The 23,517-nt window shown below is 33.5% G+C and overlaps 2 protein-coding genes and 1 long non-coding RNA gene across 4 annotated transcripts; all 3 read right to left on the reverse strand.

The window, feature by feature from the left end:
* Positions 1-2,307: 2,307 nt before the first annotated feature.
* LOC140181979 (phototropin-1-like) lies at positions 2,308-3,497 on the reverse strand. The gene is made up of 5 exons (XM_072227867.1): positions 3,453-3,497; positions 3,255-3,359; positions 3,107-3,166; positions 2,894-2,971; positions 2,308-2,406 (listed from the first exon to the last, which is right to left on the reverse strand). The coding sequence occupies exons 1-5, from the start codon at positions 3,465-3,467 to the stop codon at positions 2,404-2,406; spliced, it is 261 nt and encodes an 86-aa protein (XP_072083968.1). The 5' UTR covers positions 3,468-3,497; the 3' UTR covers positions 2,308-2,403.
* A 144-nt stretch (positions 3,498-3,641) lies between these two features.
* LOC112778976 (uncharacterized) lies at positions 3,642-6,298 on the reverse strand. Of its 2 annotated transcripts, XM_072227868.1 has the most exons (6): positions 6,239-6,298; positions 5,338-5,931; positions 5,186-5,276; positions 4,743-5,095; positions 4,315-4,408; positions 3,642-3,769 (listed from the first exon to the last, which is right to left on the reverse strand). In XM_072227868.1, exons 2-5 carry the CDS (start codon positions 5,420-5,422, stop codon positions 4,395-4,397), a joined length of 543 nt encoding a protein of 180 aa, XP_072083969.1. In that variant the 5' UTR covers positions 5,423-5,931; positions 6,239-6,298; the 3' UTR covers positions 3,642-3,769; positions 4,315-4,394. The 2 variants fall into 2 exon arrangements, 1 of the variants encoding a protein (XP_072083969.1); XR_011877708.1 differs by having other exon boundaries at positions 4,743-4,848; positions 5,186-5,931.
* Positions 6,299-6,422: 124 nt separating this feature from the next.
* Positions 6,423-7,417, reverse strand: LOC140181890 (uncharacterized). The gene is made up of 3 exons (XR_011877529.1): positions 7,084-7,417; positions 6,697-6,785; positions 6,423-6,620 (listed from the first exon to the last, which is right to left on the reverse strand). It is a non-coding gene; the product is annotated as an uncharacterized lncRNA (long non-coding RNA).
* Between the last annotated feature and the right edge of the window lie 16,100 nt (positions 7,418-23,517).

Raw genomic sequence — 23,517 nt, forward strand, 5'->3', positions numbered from 1 at the left:
GGTGGAGAGAGAAAGAAGGGGGGAGAAACAGGGAGGTCGCCGCCGTGATCTCCTCGTCGTCGTCGGCTTCCGTTCCGCTGCTGGTCGCCGCCTCGCCGCCTCTGCTTCTTGCTTCGATTTCTGTTTCTTCTTCGTCTTCTGCTTCTTGATTTGTTGAATATTTGATTTGTTGAATCATTGTTGGTTTTGAGTTGTTGGTTTTCTTGATTTCTGAATTTCTTGATTTCTGAATTGTTGTTTGCTGTTGATGGAAGAAGTTTGTTAATTGATCTCTGTTTGTTGTTTGGTGGTGGTGGTGGTAGTGGCTGATTTTGATTTGTTGTTTTTTTATTTGGTTGTTGAATTTGTTGAATTTTGGGAATTTGTGTTAATTTGTTGAATTTCTGATTTTTAGATTTTTGGATTTGTTGAATTTGTGTTGATTTTATTGATGTTTTTCTTGATGGTGTAGGTAAAGGTGTTGGTGGTGGTGGTGGGAGTAAAGGTGCTGGTAGTGATGGAGGTAAAGGTGCTGATGGTAGTGGAGGGTATTTTTGTCCAAAAAATTTTAAAAGGACGATTTTAATACAAAAAAACACGTTAAGGATGATTTTAAATCAAAATATACACGAGGGACGATTTTGATTCTGACCCTCAACGTGAGGGACCAAAATCGTACTTATCCCTTTTTATTATTATTATACCAACTTACATAACATTCACGTGTATTTTTTTTCTTTTTCTTTTTTTTTTTTGGGATACATTCGCTGGTATATATCTGGTCCAATCGTTAACAATCAATAATATATGATTCAATACAATATTTCATTACAAACAATACGACACCACCAATAAAATTTATTATTTTTTATTAATATTTCATTAATTTTAAATATTAAAAAATAATTTTAAATTTGAATAATATAAAAATAAAATACCAACTTAAAATATTGGTTAATATTAAAAAACATTAATTACTAATAAATTTCTTTCACAAATTAATATAAATAAGTAAAATAAAAAAGATGTGGTTTTTGCTTTAACGCACGGCACTAATATTTTTGTTTTATAAAATTTGGTTTTAATTTATTCATAATTAACTAAACATTTATAATGAATACTTATTTAATCAAAATATTTACTTAATTGAAATATTATTAAAAACTTAACTAACGCTCCCTTGATATTAATAATAGAAGATAATGGACGCAGGTGTTCTGAATCTGAATTGAATTGAATTGAATTGATCACAACTAGAAAATGGATTAATACAGACAGATTTACAGACGGCTTTAGTCTTTATTACAGACGGATTTTTGGTTACCGACGAAATTACCAACGGGTTTTGTCTCTCTGTAAAAGCCCCGTCGGAAATTATTTACCGACGGATTTTTTTCCGTCGGAAAATTACAGACGGATTTTTAGCAGTTACCGACGGATTTTCCCTCTGTAAATTTTCTATCCATTTCCCAAAGGCGACGAACTTTCCGACGGATTTTCCGTCTGTAATTACAGACGAATTTTCCGACGGATTTTTCGTCTGTAATTACAGACGGATTTTCAGACGGATTTTCCGTCTGTAATTACAGACGGATTTTTCGACAGATTTTCCGTCTATAATTTGAACTTTGGGAAATCATCCCACGTTCTGATTACAGACAAAAAATCCGTCTGTAAATCCGTCAGTAAGATAAAATAGATTTTTTTTTAGATTTTTCCATTGCAAAATGAATACTTTAGATTTGTTTTCTAAATTTACTCCATCAAACACTGTAAATTGAAAAAAGAAAGCCAAAAATCACATAAATAAACATAATATTCATTACATGATACCTATAAAATTGGATGTTATTTTTCAATATCATTGGCCAATATCTCATTGTCTTAATAAAAAGATACCCAAAAAAAATAAGATGACCATCCCAATGTTACATGAATGTCACAAATTACACTTAGCACTTAAAGATAGGATAATCTAAAATATTAATAGTTAACTAAGTTGCATTGGCAGCATCAAGCTCCATATTGAAAGTTAATTTTGACATCTCCTGACTGAAATAGAATTAAAACCCAAATTAGAATTGGAGTGAATTAGAATGCTTGAATAAAAATAACAACAGGTTTCTTTGTTGACTGAGGACCAGATTCCTCTTCTGGATACAATTTCAAATGGTGATACCTACAAGCACAAAATCCAGTACCATTCATAACAAATAAAAATTAAATAAATGAAAATTGGTTCCTCAACTCTAAAGTCTAAAGTCTAAACATAACAAATTCAAAACAAACATGAAGACAGCACAATAAGTAACTAAAACTCACAAATCCAGCTGTTTAGAGGCATTCCTTGAGCTGCACGGCCAGTATTTAGAACATAACCATTCATCAGAAAGCTGTCCCTAAAAAGTGGATTCTGCGTAGTTATCACTGTATGTATAATCAAATCATTTGTTTATTCATTGATCATATAGCACTATTAGTTTGCAACCAAGAAAACAATTGCAATAAACACCTTTTTTGTATATATAAAAAGGATTTTAGAAAGCCTTTCAACTTCCTTGAAATTGGTGAGGAAAACCATCCTAATGGCTCTGTGGGCCTGTCAGCAATAAACAAATTGGTGAGGAAAACCATCCCTCAAATTGAATATTATTAGTCAGTAAAATGGTAGTTGGTCACTAAATAAGACAGCATATAGCAATTCAACAAGGGCATTATATATGCCAATGTATAAGCTGATAAGGGAGGCAGAGAAACACAAATTAACACTTAAATAAAGCAAATTATAGAGGTATAGAAGATCAAACTAAGTCACAAGAGTAACAAAATAGATAAATGCATCTAAGATGGCCCCAGGCTTGTTTTGCTTGATTGGCCCAAGTCCAAAGGCTTGGCAAAGGTGAAGGAACAAAACCTGCAACTTTTTAACTATTGTAGCCATTGCTTCCTCAGAGGCTAGCTTGCAATCCCGGAAAGATGAATCTCCATATGCCTAAGACAGAGAAGAACAAACTAAGATATTTTATCAACTATCATAAGCATGTGCCTGTTAAGTTTTTAACTTTTCCAAACACATTTATGAGCACTCAATAATAACAAGAGTGGCCAAATAAATATAATTAATTACCATATTAGCATCTGGAAGTTCTCTAACAGCAACATCAACATTTTCAGCAGTTTGTTTTACCTGATTAACACAGATACATACCAACAATTATCCAATGTAAAATAAAGAGAATTGCAAGAATTAGTTAATGATTAGAAATTAAACAGACCAATAATTGTCCCTCTTTGGCAGTATCATCTGCAATGCAGTTGTGAAGAGGCTCCAATTGTTGGCTACCATCAAGTTGAACACCAATAAAATACTGTACTTCTCCCTGTTAATAAAAACACAATCTTAAAACTGGTTAATTAAATTTAGTATGATTATCTATATGTGTGTGCGCGCGCGCGTGCGTGTTGTACCTTACCTTCTGATCTCGCATAGGTTGCAAATGAAACAAATTCCAAAACTTCTTACCTGAATTATTGAGTAGAAGTTAAGAATCTTCAGTAGCAAGTAGAATAATAAGATTTAAATTGTTAAATTTGTTATTTTTCTCTGTAGAGTGCAGACTGCAGAGTAATCAAAGGATATAGAAAGAATAAATGTTAATTAAAGAAGCTTATATTAATTGTTACCACTCTTTGATAATTAATGAGCTGCACAGTAATTTCTATTTGGTTGTCAATGGCCTCTCTAATTTTTTTAACTGTAGCTCGATCAGTTTCAGGTCCTTGCAGAAATCTAAAATCAACCAAATAGAATCAAGATTAAAATAAGCATCACTATGATCATAGAAACATTTATACATATAATAATTGAAGCCTGTGGAAAAGTTAGAAACAATTGCAATAAACACCTTTTTTATCTCAGCTATATCTATCATATTCCTTTTTAAGTTTTTGTTTATCTCTTATCCTATTCAAAACTGGTGACTTGGAATCTCATCCATATTACTAAGTTTTAGAATTCATTATCATCATTTAACTATCCTTCCTTGTTTTACTCACTCTTTTATCTAACCGTGACACATCGTTCCAAATGTTTTTATAGTGAGATTCTTAATCTTTTCTCAAAGGCGGGAAAAGGATTGAGGAGTCTTATCTTTTTTTTTTTCAGCGTCATAGTTAACTAAATTATTTTGGTAACTCATAAGTGAAAATTTATATTCAAATAAGAGTAATAATAATGACATAGACATTATATTTAAGCATTTTGTTAAAATTAATTTTTATATGTTAAAATATGTATTTACAAGTAAATAGTAAAGTATATTTAGATCATTTTACCTGATATTTGGAACCATTCATCAAAAGTTTCAGCAGAGCTAAAAATTTCAGGCAGAAGAAAATTGAGAAGGGCCCAAAGTTCATGAAGATTGTTCTGCAATCACAAAATAAGAAACCACAGTAAATATCCAACTTGTTAGATGATGCATGTTACGAGGGAAAGTGAACTAGAATAAGAGTTTTAAAAGTTACACCAGTCTATGAACAGATAGTGCTGCGGGGAGGTACAAAAAATAAACAAAAACACAAAACAGCAGTTCTACCAAGTTAACCCAAATTATGAGGACAAATGCATTGAAAATAAGCTTCTCTTAGCAAGCAACAAATTTCCTGCAAGAATTTATATACAAGACCTAGTTAACTCAAGATACTTTAACTATCCTGTTTTCAAAAATCAGCAATTTGGAACAATAAATGAACCACACCACCTTTTGCATCTTCGCTCTCCAAAAGCTTTATAAGAAGGTTCCCACCAACTTGCAACACTCCAGTTTCCGCCAAAGTGGATGGATCATCATGGCTTTGCTCACCTTCCTGATTATCATCACCGTCAGCATAAACTGAAAATGCAGCTCTTCTGCCAACAGCCAAATCCAATGCTCGCATCCCTAGCTCCACTGACAGAGCTGCATCTTTAGTTGTGATTCTAGAAACCAAAGGGCACATGTCCAAAAGTATAACAGAAAAACCTTTTTGCTGAAAAGTCAACAGCCAAAACTTGATTGTATTACATTTAGGAATGGTGATTGTTGAGCAAAACCACCACCAAAAATTCGGAACCCTAATTCCATAAAATGTTTGTTCAGCATTTTTCCACAACAAAGTCAGTCCATTTTCTTTTATTTGGTAAGTTTCAAGTAAGAGAGGGTACCTGTGGAGAGCCAAGCACCCGGAGCACAGCCGAGGTCCAGTACGGATGAGCCAGCCTTGATGAGCTTGTGCTGCTTCTGTATCTGTACCAGCTGTTAACTCAAAGTTAGTTAGTTAGTTAGAAGAAGAAGAAGAAACAGAAGTTTCGAGAACCTTGAAGGCAGAGCGAGCAACATAGCCAAGGCGCTGAGCTTCCTTGTAGAAGATATCGGGTGCCCCCCGTCGCCCCTCCCCCCATCTCGATACCTTTTCAAGGTTCAATGAAACTTGCACATTTTCTTTTCAGGCTAATGTTTAAAAGAATTTAATTTACAAATACATCCAATTACATGCCACAGTAAAAATAATTTTTTATATTATCTTTAAAAAGAAAACCGAATGTATTACATCTGTTAATGTATTAAATTCACCTCTTATCTTCTAATTAGGTGGCCCTGAACCTCGTTTTAGTTTTTACTCTCAAGAAAATAAACCAAACAGAACAAGTGCTAGAATATGACTAGAAAAAGATCAACAATAAAAGGAATCAACATCACTTTCCTATTTCTTTGCTATGTTGTCATGTTCATTGGACAGTTCTACTTACATTCAAGAAATTTTTGGTTGTAACTGTTCACCTCTTGAAGACCCATTGCTTTGAGAAATAGGATCTCTTGAAGTTATTTTTGGTTGTAACTGTTCACCTCCTCTGCTTGCAATCTGATGCTCGAACTCTTCTACAACCTTGCTTAAAATAGATTCAACCAACTGTTCCATGAAGAGAAAAATATTAGTTAGAAGCTTGTAGGCTCAAACGCACTCTCGATATATAGTAATGTAGTAGTGGAAGACTAGTGATTGGACTATGCTCCAACTCTCTGGTTCTGAATGAGAAGATTGGACTATGCTCCAGCTCACTTTGAGCCTTCTCAGATTAAAGGGTTAAAAATTGATTACTAACTCCTCCAATCCTTTTACCATTGCTTCAGAGCTCACAGAAGATAAGAATTAAAGGGTTAAAAATTGATTAAGTATGTCTTCAAGACTTGGGAGAGACAAGGAGGGCCAGCTTTACCTGGGAACTAATATAATTCAGTGAACCCTGTTGAACAAGCTGCAAAATACATAAGCCAACAACACAGAAACCAATACAGATTAAATATTGAACTAAACCTTATTTACCAGAATAACAATTCTGAAACATAAAATAGAACTCTATAAGGGTTATGCAATTGAAATATTAACCTGAGTATTTTGACCTCACCAACTTGATCTCGTCTAATAGATCCATCTCCAGTTCTAGCAGATCCTGAGTATTCCTTCTGTATCAATTGAATCGAATCGATGTAACAGACGTAGTCAAGTCACCAAGAGAACCCCACTGCTCAGCCACCCTTTTATATATTATATTGGAAGTCTGAACCCTCTCCAACATACATATTATGCACTGTCATGCTCTGCAACATTCACAATCTCAATTACTATCAACATAATCTCATAATTAGCATATAATTAGAGACATGAAACCCTAACCTTGAGTAGAGGCGTTACAGATCCATCGTTAAGAGTGAAGATATCAGAAATTTAGAAGCATAGTGTCAACAAGATCTTGAGCTGTAACACTGAATAACAAGCAAATGATTATCAAACAATGAAAGTTGTAAATAATTATCAAACAAATAGCTCAAATTGAATTACAAATTACTTGAACAAAGCAGAACAGAACAGATTCAACATTCGTCCAAGCAAATAATTCAAACGAAAGCTTCGATTGCAGAAAAAATTCATCAAAATCAGAGTAAATCCACAGATTCAAACGAAGCACAAAAGTAGAGTATGATAAACCTAAAACTGGCACAGAAAAATTGAGCCCTAAGGTTTATCACAAAGAACAGAATCACAAAATCAGGATTTATATACCTGAAATTTGAGATGGTTACAAGAAGAACTGAGAGAGTGAGTTGAGATTAGATGGGAGAGGTGCCAGAGGGAGCAGATGCGATGAGAGCGTCGGCAGAGAGAGCTCTGCGATGAGAGCGACGGCGGGGGGATCTCGTAGGACGCAAGGGATGACAGAGAGATTGTGCGATGCAAGCAGCGGCGGCAGCGGCAACGGCCACGGCGGAAGAAGCAGAAGTAGCAGCCACCGAGAGAAAAGTAACTCGTGCCAGGGAGAGAGGAAGAAGCTCGTGTTTGATCTATGAATGGAGCTCGAAACACAGTTTGAATGGGGGCTGCCACGGAGAGAGAAGAGGGTATAGGTTAGGTCTAAATTAAAATTTTCAGACAGAAAATTTTAAATTACAGACGGATTTTCCGTCTGTAATAATTTAATAAAATGCGTGTTTTATCTACTTAATTACAGACGGAAAATCCGTCTGTAACTATTCTACGGAAAAAAAATTAATTTTTCCGACAGAATTATAGACGGATTCTCTTTTCCGTCTGTAATTTATGCTAATCTATTTTTTTTGTTTTCCGATAAAAAAATCCCTCTGAAATTCCGTCTGTATTTCAGTGGGATAAAATCCGTCGGAAATATCCGTCTGTAATAACTAATTTTCTAGTAGTGGATAATCTCTAAATTGTAGACAGAGATATTTCGTATTATATATATATATATATATATATATATATATATATATATATATATATAATGGATTATATTTCGTTCACTCAATACTATAAAATTGTTTCACCATGAGTACATGTTCGGTTCATTATGCAGAAAGTTGTTTGAATTTGAATTTATATAATGGATAATGTTCCATTCATTTAGTACTATACAATTGTTTCACCATAATAATAACATGTTCGGTTCATTTTTGTTCTACACAATTTAAAACTCTTCCTCCTTGATGCGTATTTTCGGAAAATGAAAAACGAATTCCAAACACACAAAACTAACCGGCAAGTGCACCGGGTCGTATCAAGTAATAAAACTCACGGGAGTGAGGTCGATCCCACAGGGATTGAAGGATTGAGCAATTTTAGTTTAGTGGTTGATTTAGTCAAGCGGATCAAGAATGGATTTGAGTGGTTTGTATTCGACAGAAGCTAAATTGCATGAAATTAAAAAGGGAGAAGGGTAGATTGCAGAAAATTAAAGAGCAAAGAAAGTAAATAAGCTGAATCTTAAAGAACAAGTAATGTAAATTGCAGAAACTTATATTGCAAGAAATGTAAATTGCAGAATCTTAAAGTGCAAGAAATGTAAATGGCTTGAATGATAAAGGGAATTGGGGAGTGGATTTGCAGAAATTAAACAAGGAACAATAAATTGCAACAAACAGGAATGTAGAAGATGGATTCAATTGAACCGGATCTTGACAAAAATGGAAATCAGCTTGGTCTAGCAACGAAACAGTGAAATTGAAATTTAAAGCTGTAGATCTCAGGACCCAAGAGACTAGATAACCAAGTCTAGATCTCATTGCCTTCCTAGATCCAGCAAGAACAATTGCAAGGGAAATGTAAATTGCAGAGAGAATAGAAGAAGAAGCAATGAACAGAAATTGAATTTTGATTATGCAGAAAATTAAACAAGATCCAAAGGTGAGATTGAAATAGAAGTTCTTCAATTCTCCACCTAAGATCCCAAGCAAGAAAAGTAAAGAGTGCTCAACAAGAACCAGGAAGAAGAGAGATCAATTCTCCTCCCCAATTCTCTAGAATTCTAAAACAGCCAAACAAAAATGTAAAGTGAGTTCTCTACTGTAAGTGTTATGAAAATTCTCAAAACAAGCTCCTTTCAAAACTTAAATCCTAAGCTATTTATACACTTTCTTCAAATGGTCTTCAAGCCTTGAATTGGGCCTTTGTTCTTGATGGAATTGGGTTGATAAAGGCTTTGGTTGATTGCTCTTGGAGTTGGAGAAAGATCCATTGTGAACCGGGTTGAAAAACATAAAAGCTTGAGTCAAAGTTTGAGTAAAAGTTTGAGGTCAAACTTTTACTCAAACTTTTCGCATCAGCTAAGCTTCCTTGCTGCTACCAACGTTTGAGCCAAAGTTTGAGGTCAAACTTTTGCTCAAACGTTGGCCCCCTTGTAAATGTGTGTTGCGCCAACGTTTGAGCAAAAGTTTGACCTCAAACGTTGGCGCAAGCTTTTTCCTCCAGGGTGTGCAAGTGTGGCGCCAACGTTTGAGCAAAAGTTTGACCTCAAACGTTGGCACAAGCTTTTCTCTCCAGGGTATTGAGTTTGTGATCCCAAAAGTTTGAGCTAAAGTTTTAGGTCAAACTTTTGCTCAAGCTTTTTTTCCTCTGGAGTGTTTTTCAATTCTTCCAAAAGTTTGAGCTAAAGTTTGAGGTCAAACTTTTGCTCAAGCTTTTTGTTCTCTCTTGCTCCTAGCCATTCCTTCTTTCTTCAACCTTCTTCAAAACTCTTTTCACCTATCATCAATCAACCAAACACATCAAAGCTTTGCTTAAAATCATGAGTTTGTTATTCTTTCATAATATATGACAATTATAGCATAGAATCTCATGAAATTGCCTTAATTCATACATGGTTGATTGAATCAAAGGAAACATGGAAATCTACCCAATTGGCTTGCTTATGGCTCAAGAAAGTGTATAAATCAAGTGAAAACAAAAGAAAAAGGCTAGTGAAACTAGGCTAAGATGACTTGTCATCACTCCTCACCTTCTACTACTTCTTCACTAGGGAGAGAAGGAGGAAAAGACAAAAAAAATACAATAGCAACAACAAAAGAATGACGATAAGAAGAAAACACATGAAAAAGAAGGAACGCAAAAAAGAAGGAGGATAAAGAAGAGGAGGAAGAACGCGAAGAAGAAGGCGAAGAAGAAGAAGAAGAAGAAGAAGCGCGGGGAGAAGAGAAGAAGAAGAAGAGATCAGAAGAAGCATGAGGAAAAAAAACGGAAAAAATGCATGATCTAAAATTACTTGGATGAGCTTGAATGCTAAAATTGCTTGGATGTGGAGAATATCTCTAAAATCTCAATCTATTGAATTTATAATTTTCATGATGTACGCGTTTGTTATTTTGATTTAAATTAAATTTAAATCGCAAAGAGCCGGGAAAGAAGAACAAGAGATTTGGATAAGGTTAAGTGCATAAAGGATAAGGATGGAGAGGTGTTGGCTCAAGAGGAGAAGATTAATGAAAGGTGGAAAAGCTACTTCTACGAGTTATTTAATGAGGGACAGAAGACTCTTCCGAGCCTTGGTCGATTATGCCCAAGGGAAGAAGATCAAAACTTTGACTACTATCGAAAGATTCGAGACTTCGAGGTAAAAGAGGCTCTAAAGCAGATGAAAAATGGCATGGCAGTAGGACCTGATAATATCCCGATTGAGGTTTGGAATGGTCTTGCGGAAAAAGGCATCAACTGGTTAACCAAGCTTTTTAATGAGATTTTAAGGTCAAAGAAGATGCCTGATGAGTGGAGAAAGAGCACCTTGGTACCTATCTACAAGAATAAGGGGGATATACAAATTTGCGGAAACTATAGAGGGATTAAGCTTATGAGTCATACTATGAAACTATGGGAAAGGGTGATAGAACGGAGGTTGAGAAAAGAGACACAAGTAACAGAGAACCAATTTGGATTTATGCCAGGCAGATCTACCACTGAAGCGATATACCTATTAAGAAGGATGATGGAGAGGTATCGTAGTAATAAAGAGATCTACATATGGTGTTTATTGATTTGGAAAAAGCGTATGATAGGGTACCAAGGGAGGTCTTATGGAATGTTTTAGAAAAGAGGAGAGTAAGGATCGCATATATTCAGGCAATTAAAGACATGTATGATGGGGCCATAACTAGTGTGAAGACTCAAGGTGGTGTGACAGAGGAATTTCCTATTGGTATTGGATTACACCAGGGATCATCCTTAAGTCCATACCTTTTCACATTAGTCTTGGAAGTACTCACAGAGCACATCCAAGAGCTTGTGCCATGGTGCATGCTTTTTGCCGATGATATCGTCCTTATGGGAGAGTCAAGGGAAGACCTAAATAAGAAGTTGGAGTTATGGAGAGAAGCTCTAGAAGTGTATGGTCTGCGCATAAGCCGTAGCAAGACGGAATATATGGAAGGTAAGTTCAGTTTGAGAAGGGAAAACTCCAATATAGAGGTGAAGATTGGAGAAAACATCCTACGAAAATTTAAAAGTTTTAAGTATCTTGGGTGCATCATACAGGATAATGGAGAGATTGAACAGGATGTAAATCATAGGATCCAAGCAGGTTGGTCAAAATGGCGGAGTGCATCTGGTTTTATATGCGACAAAAAAGTGCCTTTAAAACTTAAAGGTAAATTATATCGCACCGCTATAAGACCGGCTATGCTTTATGGTACAGAGTGTTGGGCGGCTAAAGGGGAGCACGAACATAAGTTGAGTGTGGCAGAGATGAAGATGTTGAGATGGATGAGTGGTCATATGCGATTGGATAAAATAAGGAATGAAGATATAAGGGAGAGAGTTGGAGTAGCACCCATTGTGGAAAAGATGGTTGAATCGCGTCTCAGGTGGTTTGGACATGTGAGAAGAAGACCGATAGAACATCCAGTCAGGAGGGTGGATGAGATGGAAGATAGACAAAAGGGCGAAAGGCAGAGGAAGACCTAAGAAGACCATCCATGAGGTGGTCAAACGAGATCTACATGTAAACGGTCTCTCTGTAGACATGATACATGACAGAGCACAATGGCGTCGTTTGATTCATGTAGCCGACCCCACTTAGTGGGATAAGGCTTTGTTGTTGTTGTTGTTGTTGTTGTTGTTGTTGTTGTTGTTCATTCACTTTAAAGGAGCATAATTTCTCTTTTTGTATATGCTGTTAAATAGTCATTAAAAAAATATTCATCATTTATAAAATCACAATTCACAAATTCGACTCTCACTACAAGAAAAATAAATTTTAGCAGTCATTTATTTTGCTTTTAGCAGCAATAAAAATAGCCGCTACTATATTTACTGGCAATTAGACATTAGCCGTCTTATATTTTGTCGTTAAAAGGTTTTAACGGAAATTATAACATTTGCCGGTAAAGACTTTTCTAATGACGGCAAAAAGTATATCACTTTTAGCGACCATTTTCTTGACAATCTATATGGCCACCAAAAGTAATTTTAAAATTGCAATGTTACTCACTTTTAGTGACCATTACTATTGCCGTCAAAACCTATTTTACCAGCAATTTATGTGGCCATTAAAAATAATTCTAAAATTATAATGTTATTCACTTTTAGTTGCCATTACTATTACCGCTAAAATCTTAACACTTTTTTTTTAATTATACTATACTCATTTTCTTAGAAGCAACGAACTATCTTTTTTTCTAAAATCTAAATTATTTTTGCCAACAATTATTATTATTATGCATAATATAAATATACTGAAATTAATTATTACAAAATGAGATATTTTATTAAACTCAAAATATTACACAAATTTATCTTGAAAAATAATAAATTATATTACAAAAAACAACAAAAAATACTATAAACTTATAACTATGTTACATCAATGTAGCAATGTGAGTATTAGCAATGATCTAAATCGGCCAAGTTAGTTGCCAGAGACCATTAAATAGATTCTAAACTGCCAAGACTTCACATGCGACTTTGCATTTCAGCATAGTTGAGTTTCCTTCCAGGAAGTAACCACAAAGTGATGATGATCACTTGCTGCTAACATAATCTTCCGGGACACAAGAGATATATCTTTTTCATAAAAACCATGGATGTAAGGGAGATAAACAAAAGGATTTCTCTCTTGACCACTGAACCTTGTCGTTGAAGAGTGAAGAGTTGTGACACTGCTAGTGCTGTGCTGCCACAACTACAAGCCTTTGTAAAGGGTGGCCTTTTTGCATTGCATTAAAAGGAGAGTGGCCCTTTAATTGAAGAATGAAGTCCTCTTTTTAGCTTTAATAGAATAATAATACCTTTGAGAATGGTGAACGAACGAGGGGAAAATGATGTCAAAGCTTCAAAAAGTTGCCAAAATCTAACTCTAACTCTATCAAAATCTACACAGATCCAAGGTATGAGAGGCTCAACTGTTTAGAGTTGACTGTTAAGTAAGTACAGACTCAATATATAAATAAAGATAAAGATGCATATTCATTATTTATTCTATTACTATACATATGATAATAAGTTATAATAATAAATTAGTGTATACAAAATGAATAGAAAAACAAATAAGTCAACAAATCACAAATGGTAAAATAGCAGGCCATATTTTTAACATTCTATTTGCAAATCTACCACAACTACAAGCAAAGTGAAAACTCATACTTTTCATTCAGTGTTTCAGTCTGATCCCATGTATCTAAACTTCCATATATCTTTCTCTATAGGGGTCTTTGATATCCTTTTAAAATTTTTATGTATATTTTAGTGGCAATAATAACAATTGCCATTATAATATATAGTATTAGTGACAAATATATAATGGCCATAAAAATATAACTTGAATAGTTGAATAAAAGAAACAGTGACTATTATGTTATTGCCGCTAAAAATTTGTCGCTAAAACTCATTTTTCTTGTAGTGTCTTTATGATAACATCCCTAGCAAAAAAAAAAAATCTTCTAACTATAATTGTCCAAATCAAAACTAACTTTAAAAAAAAACACTAACTGATAAATAACCTATCTTTTCTAATAAAAAAAATACAAATCCAATTTAAATTTGATTATTGATATTTAGATTGTATAAGTATTTTATAAAAAGTTATCAAGTTAATTATTAGGTGGCAAAAACTGAACCAAAAAAAAGAAAAAATAAAATCGAAGTAACCAAATTACCTTTTCGTTATCTTGAATGCTTCCAATCCGCCTCCACACTTGAAGACTCTGCCGGCTTCACTGCTGCTTTCTGCTCCTCACAAAGGAGAGAGCATGATGATGCTATGTTAGACTACAGTTCACCATGCCAGTCGCTGGTGTAGCACACCTAGCCTCTGCCATCTTCGCTACAGCTCACCATGCTAGTTGTTGCCGCATTTTCTGATTATGCTGATATTTGACTGCCATTGCTGTTGCTACTGCTACCGTGCTAAATGTATGTAGCTCAGTTCCACAGCGATCTCTCCTTTTCCTATCCTCTCCTCGGATTCCCAGCTTGTCCCTCTAAAGCTTCACGTGCACAACTCCAAGTTTTTGCGTCAACCCCAATTCTCAGGTTGGTTGATTCTAAAACCTAGATTCTTCTTCTTGTTTGTTCTGTTGCCTAAAGAGTGATTACCTTCCTGCAAGTTTTATATTGTTAGATTACAATAGATATGTTTGCTGCTTTGCCTCGTTCCAAATTGGCATTCTTTAGGCTCCATTGAAATCAAGGAGAGGATATGGAACTCTAGGGACAAAAGTAATACTTTATTCTAAATAAAATACCATGTTCAGTTTGGTATTGTGTTTTGGATTATGGGCGTAAAATTTTCGATTGACTCTCATTCAATTCATCCTTTCACAAAATATGCTTAAATTCAATAAGCAAATCTAAAATATTAATTTAAGACAATTATTATTAGTAAAAATTTTAATTTTAATTATTTTTGTGTGTTTTTTTTATTTGTCTTATGTTGATATTTTTTTTAGAGTTCACCAAATATCGAATTCTACACTTTTTAGATATAAAAATTTTGATATCATATCATAAAATTATTTTTCTCAAACGTTTAAACTTATAGGAAGAGGTATATAAATAGTTATATTTTTAATATTATTAAATATATTAGGTGTACACTAATATTAGCCATTAGTATGAAATATATATTAAAATATAAAAACACATTAAAATTAAATCAAATATCATATGTAGTTATATACAAATATATTGGTGATTGATTTTAGTTTAATATATATTATAGGTTAATTGGTAATGTAACTTTTTTATTTTATATTATAATTTTCACTACAAAACTTTCGACAGTTAGCGGCGATTTTGTAGCAAAATCACCGCAAAATATTTTGCGGCGGTTATGTAACCGCTCCAACACTACAAGGTTTTTAATAATTAGTGGAGGTTTTCTAGTGGGAATTTTTAAAACCTACACAAAATATTTCATTTGTGGCAAATTATAAAACTCCCCTGCATAATTATAAAAAATCCCCCCAGGCCCCACTGTTACACATAATTAAAATTTCCAAACCCCCCTCCAAACAAACCCTAAAGCTATCACCCGTTGCTGTGTGAGAGAGAAGATCTCGTCAAATCCAAAATGATTATCAAGCTTCAACCCTAAAGCTCACAGCCATCGCCGCCTCCATCGCCACCGCCAACACCACCACTATATCCATTCGTGTCCTTGCCGCCACCGCATGCTTCGATAATCTCTTTTTCCGTTGTCTCCTCTGTCGATGCATCGCCTCCTTTGGTCGCGACACGGTAACTTTTGAGATTTCCCTCTCTGTCTCTGTCTTTCTCTGTCTCTCTCTCTCTTTTTGTTCTTCGTGGAATTTTTCCAATTACGGTTTGATGTATTACTTCTCTGATTTTGGATTTTACTTTTGTTACTTTTGCGATTATTCAGTGAATTTGATGGCGACACAATTAGTCTAGATATTTTTGCTTACTGATTTTGTGAGAAAATTTTTGTTTCTATCTAGCTATTCAAGGAATCAGTGATTTCCGACAATATTTGAAGTATGATTTCTATACATATGCGTGACACTCTTTTTTTAATATGATATCCTTTATTTTATGCTAACGTATAATTTCTTGGATGTTGTCCTTGTTAACTTAGAGAAAGTGTTCGATGATATCCTCATAAAAGTTCAAGGTTCTTTTTTAGTTTTCCTTTCATTTTCTATGGATAGATTTGTTTTCTCTGATTTATGCTATTGGAGATTTATTACTCTCTCCATTTGATTTTGTAAATAACTAAATATATTTTCACCTTTGTTAATTTAATTTTGTTGATGCAATTTCATTATAGAATGATAATATAAAGCTGATTGATTGCTTCCTTTTCTGCTAAAAATCTGTTAAAAGATATTTAGTTTGATTGTGTTAGATGGAAGAGCCTGTCGTAGTTAACAAAGGCAAGGAGCCGCTGGATTTGCCACCAGGTTTCGGACTCCACCCAACAGATGAAGAAATCATCACTTATTACCTCACCGAGAAGGTCATGAACAGCAACTTCAGTGCAACTGCCATAGGTGAAGCCGATTTGAACAAATCCGGACCTTGGGATTTACCAAGTAAGAAGTAGTAATATTATGTCCGTACATGAGCAGTTAGTTAGTTATGACTTATGAGTTATGACTGGTTATTTTGATTATTATTTGGTGTGCAGAAAAAGCAAAGATGGGAGAGAAGGAGTGGTACTTCTTTTGTCAGAAAGGTGACATCACAGATTGAAAAACAAGCTGTGAAGTAATGCAGAAAATTAAGAACAAAGTTGGTTACTTGTTTAGAGAAAAAAAAATAAAAATGAGCTTAATGAAAACCAGTATTATTTCTTCACACTAATGACCAATACAATTGTTATATATATACACATGATTCAGAGTCAGACTCTTCTCAAGAATAACCATGAAGAGCAAGCTTTAACTAACTAACCAAAACACAAAACTAACTAAACAAAAATCTATTAGCTATAGAACTCTGATAACTAAACCAACTAACTTTGTACTATCTCTTAATAGACCATACTCTATTTCTAGGAGCCCTAATGCTATATGAAGTTATGATTATCTCTCATATTTGATAATTTACATCACTTTTCTACTTCTTTTGGATTATTTTCATTGTAGGTTGCGGAATTGTGAGAAAAAATCTGCGATATTACTCGGGACTCGAATGGAGTAGTTCCTGCGTCAGACTTTCCTTACAGTTGTCAGAAAATCTGGAAAATGATTAAGGCAGACAAGGACCTCGATCTTCCTTCTCATAAGGTAAACCTCAGATGGTTCATTATGGTTCCTAACATATGAAAGCAGTATTGAACTATTGTTAATTCTCGTGTCTTGTCTCGTGTGCACAAAATTAATTCTTGCGAAATATATTAGCAAATTTTCTTTCAAGGACTAATCTATGTTGAAGCTTTATCGCTTGATCAACTTGTAGGTTATGCTTGCTACTGTTCGATATGAAGAAATTTCCCGGGAGAAGTATAAAGATGCAAAGGAGGTATTAAGAGCACTTGAAAAAAAGGGGACTCTTATTTAACTGAATTAATTGATTGATTTTATTCAATCTACGAACATAAGACAAGGGATGATTATCGAAAAATTTAGTTAATTAAAACCTCTTTTATGTAGTACAACCATATACCGTTTATATAATTCATTGAAAACTTTGTATATATTTGGATTATTTCATTTTGGTTAAGATAAGTTTACGGAGATGTTCTTATGCCCAATGTCAATTTTGAACAAAAAGGAAGAATTGAAGGAAATAAAACCATTTATAACAAAGAGGCTATAATTGTCCCATTATGTGATATTGAAATATCTATTATGTGTAATCCAATTTATAAATTAATCATTTAAACTCTACATTATTGTGCAATAAGTCTAATCTAATAGATGTACATCTATTCATTCATGTTTGATTACATTATTACATGCTAATTAATTAACATCGACCATATGTATGATAATTTAATTTTGTTGATGCAATTTCATTATGGAATGATAATATAAAGCTGATTGATTTCTTTCTCTTAATGAAGTGACACAAAGTTTTGATCGGCTACACTATTCAACTTCATTGTGAATGTCTTAGAGGTAATTCATCTCCAAAATACTATAGAAAAAAAAATTTTAGTGGTTCTTCAATTATCTCCACATCATTCCAAGTCCAACGAAGCCTTTACACATCCTTCAGAATGTTAGTGGAATCATAAAGCCCAGAAGGTGAATGATTATTTTATTATTATTTTCTTTTGTTCTCTTTCTATATTTTTTATTTATTTTGTTATTGCTAAAAATACACCCACGAGAATCATATAAAACTTTATTTATTTATTTATTTATTTATTATTATTTTGTTGCTGGTATAATGATGAGGTTTGTTTTGTAGAATGACTCTGTTGTTGGGACTCCAGGCTCAAGGAAGACCACATTGCTATTAGCCTTGATTGACATTTTGTTGGAAAACTTGGCAAAGATTTAAAAGTAAGCAAATCAATCAAATTTTGCTATAATAAGTTCATACATTGTAGGCCATAGTTCCTTTTAAATTTTAGTAATTAAATTATTACACATGGATTTTCTTGTTCCTATGTGTTTAATAAAAAAAAGGATAATAATTAGGTTAGTTATGATGATGAAAAAATCAGAAATCAGGGAGAGCAACATACAATGGGCATGGGGTAGAAGAGTTTGTGGCACAGAGAAGTTCAGCGTATATTGGGTAACATGATAACCACATTGGTGAAATGACTGTTAGAGAAACCACATTGGCTATTCTCTTTAATTTCTTGTAATCACTTCTTTTTATTTACTTCTCAGCTCATGGGCAAGTGATAGAGAAGAAATTAATCTCCATGGCTCGTGAAATTTAAAAGCTTTGTGCTGAGATTGCAAGTGCAGAAAAAAGACAATGTGCACCTTCCAATCTAGGTATATGCTTAAAATGTGTCTTGTTTTCTGCTATATAACCATCTATGTTAATTCATGGTTAAGATAGATATATAAAAATGATTGGTTACAAGTTGCAAAATGGGAAAAAAGAATTTCATAGTTTTTGACATGTCAAACTTGGGCATGCTGATCTAGAAAAATGTGTTTTGTTAATCACATGCTTATGTTAGTTATGAGACATTTGTATGCCATTAATTATGCAAAGGAGATATTAAGCTTATCTTCCATGCTTTAGCACTAATAAATTTTTAGTTTTAATGTCAATAATATAAAACCTTAAGCTATGTGTTAGGCTTTTTTTTTTGTGCTTATGTTATTCATATCTAATAAAATTTGTATTTGTATTAATTACTACAGGTGGTAATAATAAACTTAGAGTTGACAAGTGCTTTTCAACTCTTGGAATGGCACCTCATCTTGGAAAGGTATTTTGAATCTGTCATCTGAATGATTGGTTGGTTTTTCTTCTTTTTCAAATTTCAGTCCTCCTAAATTTTGGAATTTGGAATGTGAAGTAAGCCTGAAATTTGATATGATGCATTGAACATGAACATGTATTGTTGTTTGGAGTAATGGCTATAGAGATTAAAAGAAAGGCTCCTCATTGTAACAGAAATTCCTGAATACTCTTGTTTTAGCTTTAAAAATTTCTGCAACAGCTAGTGTAAGCATTAGAACTTGTTAACTGCATTGTTAGTTTGTCATTACTTCTGGATGATAATGATATGGCTAGAAGTCAAGATCTATTTGCATTATTTGCAAATACATTTATCTAGTTATGTTTATTGTTTAGGAGTTTGGACATAAGTCTGTATTTTATCATGTTATTTTTAATATTTTGTAGTTATAATTAATGTGATTGAAAAATGATGGTAGTATACTATATTTTGTTTTAAAGTATTTCTTTTATTTTAATTTTCTTCTACATTTTTAATGTCTTGCTTAAATATTTTTTTTAATAATAAATGATTAGTAGTGTAATAATAATGTAGATTAATTTTTAAAAATTAAATTGACAGGTTTGAAACCTCTACATAATAGCTATTTTTTTAAAATAAAAAAGTCTTTTTGTGGGGGTTTTAAACCGTCACAAATATTGACAAAAAATTGCCACAAAAGTCTAATATAAAACCCCCCACTAACCACACATAAAACCCCCACTTAATAGATTGTGGAGGTTTTTAAAAACCTCCACAAAAGACCTCGTGGCACCTCAAATTTTGGGGGTTATAAACCTCCACAAATAAGAAAAAAAACTGCCACAAATAAACAAAAATCTTGTAGTGCAAAATAGGTTGCAGGTAAACAATTAGCAGTGATTTCTGTTAATTGCTACGAAATTAGCGTTCGGTTTTGCGGCGATTTTACCTGCTGCCATAGTTGGTAACAAAAATGCCTTTCATTTTAGTGGCGGCTTGTGACCGCCGCCAAATAGCACGTATGTAAAAATGGCATATGTTTTGCGGGGGATATATGCCGCTGCCAAATTCATTTTTTTCAATTTCTTTTTTATTATTTTCCCTCTTTTATGTTGTCTGCTTTTTTTTTACTTTAATTTAGTAGAACGTAATTAAAATAAAAAATTTTAATCAAATAGAAAAACAAAATACCATAAAGAACATAAATATATATGCAAAAATAATATATATAATAAAATTGTCATAAATACACCATTCCTTATAAATAAAAATGAGGTAATGTTAGGAAAATAAACATTAAACACTAAAACAAATTAAATTCAATAGTATCTATTTTAGTTGACTCAAACTCATTATTTTTGTTGCAGATTATGATTGTCCTCTGATACTCTTCAATTTGCACACCAGAATCCGACTGTTGTGCAGTACTGTTACAAAAAATTTGCGTGGGACATGGTCCACCACCTAAGTCATGAACTCGTCTTAAGTGCTCATTTCCAAGAACTTATACAAGCGAACCATTTTACGAAAACTACTTGGAGGATTCATCTTGACTCTCAATATTCACAATTTCTTCGTACAAATATACCAGAATTTGGGTTATAATGATTTAAAATTAGCATGATAAATACAATTAGAAAAGTTGAAAATTTTAAAACATTACTTACACCAACAACACGCGCATCGGCATGGATATACGAGGCATTTTTTTATGAACTGTGGTCCACAACTCTCCTCTACTAATTGGCTTTCCTCGTACTTTCTCCTATAATATTGATGTCGACACAATTATATAAATAACAACACTATATTTAGGAAAATGAAGCAAAATCTTAAAGCAAATAATTATTTATTACCTCTTCGTCTTTTTGTCTTGCCAATGTTTTGGAGCTCCCAGATGTAAATCTGCTTCGAATTATTTAAAGCATTTTGTTTACACTTTTTCCATGAACAAATAATAAAACAAATACAAGTGAGACTGGGATGAATATTATAAAATTTAAAGAGACTTTTACATAGACATACATATGTTTTAGGAGAAATAATACAAAATACCATTTATTACCTTTGTTTCTTCCTTCAAGCGATATTCAAGGAACTATTTCTAGTGAATTTTCTTCTATTCCTAATAGACAATGCTTAACATTTTTCTCAAGAGTATTTGTTTCATTGTAAAACTTATGATACAAGTTGTGTCTTATATCTTTCTAGTTCTTTTCTATCCTTTGCATATTTTTTCGCTTTATTTTTCCTTCCCCGTCGTCCTCATAGTGAAAGACCCGCTACAATTATTTGCCATTATCAATAGCCAAAACCAATCAACAAGCATAAGACTATGGTAATGTGAAGAATATCAATAACAAAAAAGAGGCTACTTTAAAATGAAAAATTATAAGAATATAAGAATTTAGAGGGCATGTAGTCGTAATTACATATAACATAGAAATGCTAACTTAAACATGTGAAACACAAAATATGAAAATTTAACCAGCAATATAATTTACTCATGCCAAAGTTTTTACCCAAAAAACACTGATAACTAAATTGCCTTAATATGTTGAAACTAAAAGATCTACCTTAACCATGTTATATGCATGTTTCTTGTTAGTTTTGTTCACGTTCTTCCAACTCTCTTCACAGATGGAAATCTGGAAATAGTCAATACCCAAACTCCCTAAGAAACCACTTAATAATCCAGTTGCTTGGCCAATTGGTTGCAACTATTTATTAAATAGGAATATAATCTTTGCAACCACTTAATACTCAGTTCAGACTCTTTTGTGATGCCATCCTCTAAGAAATATATAAAAAGAATTGTAAGATAATCGTTTCACAAAAGGAAAATAAAAGTAAAGGACTTTAAAAATAAGTATTAACAAAAATAGCAGAAAAAATTTTACCAATGACGGTAATTTTCTAATAATCTGTATCTTTGCATTTGTTGTTGTTGTTCCGACCTTCGGCTTCTTGGACAGCAAACAAGTTGTCATTGTGGTCATCAAACGACTCAACTTCATCCGCTTCCGAGTTGTAATCTTTATCCTCTAAAGGTTATCGGCCACTTCATCATGATGTCGAGTCTGGATGCATTTTGTGTGAGTTTGAGGGTCATCACTTGTACTTGACGGCACAAGCCGTCTATCATTGCGCGATGCACGAATTGGTTCATTAATACAAGAGGCTGGATGTAAAACCTGGTCAAACCGTAATTAATTAATAATAAATTAAATAGGAGCGAATATGGTTAGAAAATTTAGTAATCGGAATTTGATAATTTAAATATGATATTTGGATTCAGTGAAATTTTCTGAGTCGAAAATATAGTTTTCTGCGTAAAAACGCTCACTGGAATTTTGACCGGCAGTACCGGCTGAGATATGTCTGGTACTGCAGCTGGAAAAAATTGATTATAAGTAAATAAGGCTAAGAAATTAGGATTTATAATTAGGACAGGTAGAAATATTTAAAATGCGATTTAGAGCGTTAGTCTTAAAGGTTTTGGCCCAAAATTGGGCCAACGAACTAAACCAAGTGAACCGGGCCCAAGTGGGCCCAAGACCCAACATATATAAACATTAGTTATGAGCATTTCGGCTCATTTACCCTAAAGGAAGAGGGTAGGGGCGCAGCTTTGGAGAAGAGAGAAGAGAGGAGAAAACGTAATCCTAGATCCACCTTCAAATGTCCATAACGTTTGCTACGGAACTCCGATTGACGAGCCGTTTATGGCCACACGTCGCTCTTCTCATCCTCTACAATTCTATCTAAATTTTGTGGTGAGTATTTCATTAATATCTGCCCAATTTTTGAGATTCCTTACTGTTATGCGTTTTTGGGATAGTTAGTTTTAAAATCTTGTGATTTTGGTTGTTTAGGAATACTCTAACATGGATTCTAAGTGGGTTCTATCTCTATTTCATATGGGCTGAGGTAAGAAGTGCTCCAACCCTTGTGATTTATTATTTTCATGAACCCTAGGTTAATGTGTATATGTGAAATTGGTTAGGTTAGTGTATTTGGTGATTTTGGTGCACAATTGGGAGGTTGGTGTTGCTTGAGGAGCTTAGGTGAGGCTTGGAGCTAAGAGTTGGTGGAGACTTCCAAGAAGAAGCTCAATTATTTTAGCTACAAGAGGTACGTTTAAGTTTCATTTAAGTACCATGTGGTGTGATGAGAATTCCTAGGCTAGATGCCCCTATGATTAAGTTTGGATTGTGTATATGGTTAGAGCTAATATGCATAGTTGATATTTCATGTGAATTAATGATTGAGTTGAGAATTGTGTGGATTTGTATGTTTGGTGTGTTGAGAATTTGATGAATTGGATAATGAATATTAGTTTGTGGAATATGCAATTAAAT

Source organism: Arachis hypogaea, chromosome 19 (genome assembly GCF_003086295.3).
Source record: "Arachis hypogaea cultivar Tifrunner chromosome 19, arahy.Tifrunner.gnm2.J5K5, whole genome shotgun sequence".
NCBI lineage: Eukaryota > Viridiplantae > Streptophyta > Magnoliopsida > Fabales > Fabaceae > Arachis > Arachis hypogaea.